Source organism: Bombus flavifrons, chromosome 6, assembly GCF_040668555.2.
Source record: "Bombus flavifrons isolate JBK064 chromosome 6, iyBomFlav1_principal, whole genome shotgun sequence".
Lineage (NCBI taxonomy): Eukaryota > Metazoa > Arthropoda > Insecta > Hymenoptera > Apidae > Bombus > Bombus flavifrons.
Genome location: NC_138447.1, coordinates 297432 through 304361, shown reverse-complemented (window position 1 = coordinate 304361; position 6930 = coordinate 297432). Strand labels below are relative to the sequence as shown.

Below are 6930 nucleotides of genomic sequence, written 5' to 3'. Positions count from 1 at the left end.
GTAGAAGTATAAAATTCTATACTTCGTTATGATTATAGGATATCCTATTCGATACATATTTTATTCTGTAATTTCATAGAAAACTCTTAGTTTTACATAATATAACTAGTAGCATTGACTAAGAATAAAGTATGATACTGAGTCGATAACGTCGCATGTGATACGAAAATGCTAAGGGGTTCAGATGATTCTAAATACGTGGAACTAGAAAAAGCATTATATGTTGCGTGTCACGTCCAATTTGTACCTGGTCTGTGATGGCATAAAGTTCCATAAGATGTTATCATAGATATAGGAATATTATACATATATGTAGTGTATCATGTACCACACATACGTACTGTGCGTTACTACAAAAATGACTAACGTAAGGAATACTAGACCGATTGGTTATTTTGAATGGACTGACGGTGTATAGACGGTGACGAATAGACGGTGACGAATAGACGGCGAGCGATACATAGCAGTGTACCTCTCTTGCCTGTGCTGTCTCGCTAGTTATCTTTCCAGCAACGCACAGTACATAGGCCTGTGCTGCTCCATATGTACTGTATACTGTATACATCTACCTCGCATGTGGTGATGGTGATAATCTATTTTGTATATACATATATCATTTGTGATAAAATCATGACTTTAGTCTCGAGTTTTAAATTTTGATGGCTGATTTTGACATACATTTGTAGTAGCAGTTGATCGTTGATACTGTAATATACATATGTATATATAACTGAGTAGTAGCACACATTATTATCGAGATCACAGTTCATTCATTGTGATATGCAGTTATGTCTCGAGTAATACTTATTGCATCAAATAATCGTAAGTTTATTGGTAATATTTGCTTGATATATAATACAATTTTACTATCTTATTTTTATTATTTTTAAAAATTTTGGATTTTGACAAGTGACTGTTAGATTACTCGCACAAATCTTCATTTTATTAACTGCAATTTATTGTAATACATTATATATATATATATATATATACATTATACATTATACATTATATATATATACATTATTATTATATATTATACATTATTTATTATATATTAATTTTAAATTTTTTATTGTTATTATTATAACATTTCTTATGTGACTAACAGAGCATATTGTGAGTTAATTTATATTAAATAAAAATTAAGATAACAAACAAATATTCTTAATTAATGTCCGCTATCAAATAAATAGAACGTTTTTACGATATTGCAAAACATATAAAAACTTATTTTATTTTGTAATTACGATTTATACATAGAAAATATACATATGCACTTACATTACTTTTGTGATATACATATAGCTTTATATAGTTTTATTTCATACACCAATTACATATATCTCATATTTTAATATATGCATATAATATATTAATAATATACATAGAGACACAAGAAAAAACGTATTATGCTAGACAATTACTGTGTTAGAGAAATCTCCTTAGACTTTCACTGTTAGGTTAGGTTTGATTGTTTGTTGATACTGTTGATTTGTACTGATCTATACAAGACTATACTTGTTAAATTACACGTAGCAAGGAAAGTAGTGCGCAAGTGCCTTACATTTTTATTGGTCTTTATAAATATTTAACATGTACTTATATATAATAATAAAAAAAAATATAAAATATAAAGGTGATTATCATTTGTGAACCTCCTATAATAAAATTAAGATATTATAAAATATTAAGATATCAACTGTAAAAAAAGCTGTACCAAATATTACTAATATCTTATTTTTATCATACTTCTTGATAGAACAGAAATTTCAATGGATGTTTCAAAGAGCTTATTCACAAGAAAAGTTTCGAAGAATTACAACTCACTACACTATTATACCCAGAGAATCAGATCCAAGATGGAAAGGTATAATTTATAAATATGAAATTGAATATGAAAAAACAATACTTTTTATTAATAATATACATTATTACATTATTAATATATATTATTGAATGATAATTCAAGCATCAAATATCATTTGCAGGTGTAAATATGGAAAGATATGTAGATGAAACAGATATTTTAATCGTGGGAGGTGGACCAGCTGGATTATCTGCTGCAATTCAAGCACGTAAATTAGCAGGAAAGCATGGAAGAGAATTGAAAGTTACACTTGTTGAAAAGGCTTCTACTATTGGTGGCCATATTCTCAGCGGAGCTTGTATAGATCCAATAGCATTAAATGAATTATTTCCAAATTGGAAGGAATTAAGAGCACCTCTAAATACCCCTGTTACAAAAGATAAATTTGCATTTCTTACTGAAAAAGGCAGATTACCAATACCTATCTTAAAAGGAATGCCAATGTACAATCATGGAAACTACATTGTTAGGTAATAAACTATAATATGATAAAGTTAGTCATGTTAGTATCCTAAGCATTCTTCACCTAATTTCTTGTTTTAGATTAGGTCATGTTGTAGCCTGGCTTGGTGAGCAAGCCGAAGCTGCAGGTGTAGAATTATATCCTGGATATGCAGCTGCAGAAGTTCTTTATCATGAAGATGGATCCGTTAAAGGAATAGCTACAAATGATGTTGGTATTAATAAAGATGGTTCACCAAAGGATATTTTTGAACGTGGAATGGAATTGCATGCAAAATGTACAATTTTTGCAGAGGGTTGTCATGGTCATCTTACAAAACAGATTTCAAAGAAATTAAATCTTAGGAAAGATTGTGAACCACAAACTTATGGTATAGGATTAAAAGAAGTAATTATCATTAAACATAAATTTTAATGCATTTTAATATAATTTCAAAACTATAAGATAGATATTAATGTTATTAGATTTGGGAAATTGATCCAAAAAAACATATGCCTGGCACTGTCGAACACACTGTTGGTTGGCCATTGAAAAAAGACACTTATGGTGGTTCGTTCTTATATCATCTTAGTGAAGATGCACCTCTGGTTACTATTGGTTTTGTTGTTGGTTTGGATTATTCTAATCCTTATTTACATCCATTTAAGGAATTTCAAAGATTTAAGCAACACCCAAGCATTAGACCAGTACTTGAAGGTGGGAAGAGGTAAGATACCGGTATGAATAAATTAATATTTATATTTATAGGAAGATTCATTCTAAATTTTACATTTTGTGTTAGAATTGCGTATGGTGCAAGAGCCTTAGTAGAAGGAGGTTTTCAATCTATTCCTAAACTTCAATTCCCTGGTGGTTGTCTTATTGGTTGCACAGCAGGATTTCTTAATGTACCTAAAATTAAAGGAACACATAATGCTATGAAGAGTGGAATGCTAGCAGCAGAAAGTGCAATTGAAGCTATAATTAGTGCAGAAAATAATCCTTCGCCAACAAAAGGTTTAGAACCGAAATCTTATACTGATAAAATACAAAACAGTTGGATTTATAAAGAGCTGAAAGCTATAAGGAATATAAGACCCAGTTTTCATACTCGATTTGGTATTTACGGGGGTCTGCTATATTCTGCATTTTCAATGTTGATTGGAGGAAGAGAGCCATGGACTTTGTCTCATGGAGGTAAAATAATTTATAACAAAATTAAATAAGAAGGTAGTAAATATCGACAAAAGATAGAAATTATTATTAATATTTTTTCTAGGTCCGGATTATAAAAGTTTGAAATCAGCATCGGAATGTACACCGATAGAATATCCACAGCCGGATAATGAAATATCTTTTGATTTACTATCTTCAGTGGCACTTACTGGTACAAATCATGAAGCCGATCAGCCACCACATCTTACTTTGCTTGATGATACTGTACCAGTAAAAAGAAATTTAACGACATTTGCCGGGCCAGAAGGTCGATTTTGTCCTGCTGGTAAGTACATATTTATAAACACATTTAATATCATTATTATATTATATATTTATTTTTTAAAATAATGAAATAGGTACTTCTATTGAGAATTATAGAGAATTCTTTAACACATTTTTTACTATAAGGAAACCATGCTTGATAAATTTTGTGATTATAAATTTATTAATTTATATTGACTACCGAATATTAAACTTTGATATATTGTAGATATTCTATCAGTGGAGTAAATCACTAACATCTTATTAGTAATAAATAGCTTATAAATTAAATATACGCAATAGTATATAATATATTGTATAGTATACAATACAATCTATACAACAAATATTTGCAAAACAAAATATACGAAGGAAGATAATAAAAGAGCTTTAATTATTATTATTTATACATTTTAGGTGTTTATGAATTTGTACCATTGGAATCTGGAGAAGGAGAGAGGTTGCAAATTAATGCTCAGAACTGCATTCACTGTAAAACCTGCGATATTAAGGACCCGAGTCAGAACATTAACTGGGTTGTACCAGAAGGTGGAGGTGGCCCAGCTTATAATGGAATGTAGAAAAATCGTATTTTTATATATAAATAATGATTTGTTAAAATACGTTGTGACATAACACAGACAGATAATATTTTTGTACATATATTTAAATGTGTTTATAACTTACCATAAACGTACAATAATGAAATAAAAGATTTACAAAAATCATCTTTTATTTATTTATAACAGTAATGTAAAATATATGTGAAAAACAAAAAGATACTAAATATTAGACAATTTGAAGATACAGGTTTTGTAAAGAAAAGAATAAGTAGTGTACAGATTTGGAAAGTTGGCATTTGGGAGAGAACCCAGAAAATACACATGGAAGCTAAAAATCCAAAGCATTACTGTTATAAACACACTTGGAAATCAGAAGTCCAAAATCTAATCCATGAAAAAGCACTTTAAAGTAAAAAATTGTAAATCTAATTGTATTTTCGACCAATCGCGGGGAGACGCAATCGCGAGGAAACATGTCAACGCGAGTCGTAAATTCCCGGTACGATTATAATAATCGACACCACGAGTTGATCGATCCCCTGATTTCCGTTAAGATTATACGGGTGGTTAAGAGGGTATAACACTGCGATTAACAGGGTTATAAATTATATATTTTAACACTTAAGTTACACCGTTGCTTATGATATATATTGTCGACAATGATTTAGCGTATAGAGATGCGCTTCACTGGCACAATATTCGTTGGTGATAGAGCAAGGCTCGTAGAGCTTTTGTTATAGTTGACGTAGCAAAAGGGAAAAGACAGAACCCGTTACTGACATGTTGACTATTCTAGCGTTGTAGAAGAAGTAGGGTACAGTGACGATGCTGTGTCGGAGGAAAGCTAGCGATGGGTGTGTCTAGCGCACGGGGCCATCGGATTTGTTCATGACATTTTTGGTCAGGAAAGTGAGGGCAGTATACATTGCCTCTGATTGGATAAACGAAGGTTGGTGGACTAGGAAGGGTCTTAGCCGCCCTCGAGAGAAAGTTGCTAGTGGGAAGCATCGTACGTGAGAAAAACTAACTTTCCCGTGTCAAGCCGTAGTAAACGTACACACCCCACTGACCAGTGCGCTAAATCACCGGAAACCCCAGCGAAGTGCATCCACTGTCAAGGTGACCATCCTGCTAACTACAAAGGCTGCCCAGCCTACAAAACCCTGTACACAAATAAGTACCCAAAACTCAGAACAAAAGAGATAACCAATTAAATACCCAGTCCTCCTAAATTCACTACTACTTCAAGCTCTTTAACCAATCAAATACCCAGTCCTCCTAAATTCACCACTACTTCAACCTCCTATGCCCAAGCAGTACAAGGAATCCAAAATAACCCGTATGATCACAGGGACAATTCTCAAAATAGTGTCCCCAATTCACAAAACACAGACAACGTCTCTAGACTTGAAAAGCTAATAGAAAAACAATCTGAGCAAATAAATAATTTGCTATCACTATTAACACTCATCATGGATAAACTAATACGCCCCGACGCAAAATAAAAACAAGACGCATAGCTCTCTGGAATGCCAACGGTCTGGCTCAACACAAATTTGAACTAGAACTCTTCCTTAAACAGCAGCAAATCGACATAATGCTCGTCTCTGAAACCCACTTCACCGACAAAAACTACCTAAAAATATATGGTTATAATTTCTACCATACCCAACATCCCAGTGGAAAGGCCCACGGCGGCACCGGAATCATAATCAAATCCAGCATTAAGCACTACGAACTTCCATCATTCCAGGAAGACTACCTCCAAGCAACAAACGTACGTAGCAATAGAAGACTGCCAGGGAACAATCACCACTTCAGCGGTATACTGCCCTCCCAGACACCCCATCGCCAAAGGAGACTTTGATAACTTCCTTGGCACCCTGGTCAATAGATTCATAGCTGGAGGAGACTATAACGCCAAACATACCCAATGGGGCAGTAGAGGCAACACAGGCTGGTTACAGTAAGAGGCAAAAATCTCTTAAACAGCATAATAACCAACAATCTCAGTTACCTCACCACATACGAACCGACATACTGGCCCACTGACACTAACAAAATACCCGACCTACTTGATTTCTTCGTAACCAAAAATATCTCGCCAAGATACGTTCAAATCAACTCTTCGGCTGATCTCTCTTCTGATCATTCCCCCGTGATAGCAACAGTCAGTACAACAATTATCAGGAATACACCTAATGGCTTTATTCATAACCAACTCACCAACTGGCAGCTCTTTAGAGAAGTCTTTAATCACTCAACTTCAGCCCTAACTGCACTAAAAACTAATGAAGATATCGAAGCAGCCACGAATTACTTAAACATGAGCATAATAAACGCTATCCGCTCCTCCACACCTACTAAGACTTCCACCAGCAAACACGAATATCCCTATTACATACTAAAAAAAAAAAAAAAAAAATAGCAGAAAAACGTAGTCTAAGAAGAGTATGGCAAAGCCATAGAACACCGGATGACAAACGCAAACTAAACAACGCAACTAGAAAGTTAACCAAAATCATAAAAAATTATAAAAACGACTGTTTTCAGAAGTATCTCGCCAATCTGTCCCC

The 6930-nt window shown here is 33.2% G+C and overlaps 1 protein-coding gene across 1 annotated transcript; it reads left to right on the top strand.

The window, feature by feature from the left end:
• Nucleotides 1-479: 479 nt before the first annotated feature.
• Nucleotides 480-4456, top strand: Etf-QO (electron transfer flavoprotein-ubiquinone oxidoreductase). Its single transcript, XM_069115959.1, has 8 exons — nt 480-822; nt 1763-1870; nt 1992-2340; nt 2414-2720; nt 2798-3039; nt 3115-3509; nt 3592-3813; nt 4209-4456. The coding sequence occupies exons 1-8, from the start codon at nt 789-791 to the stop codon at nt 4370-4372; spliced, it is 1821 nt and encodes a 606-aa protein (XP_068972060.1). The 5' UTR covers nt 480-788; the 3' UTR covers nt 4373-4456.
• Nucleotides 4457-6930: the final 2474 nt, after the last annotated feature.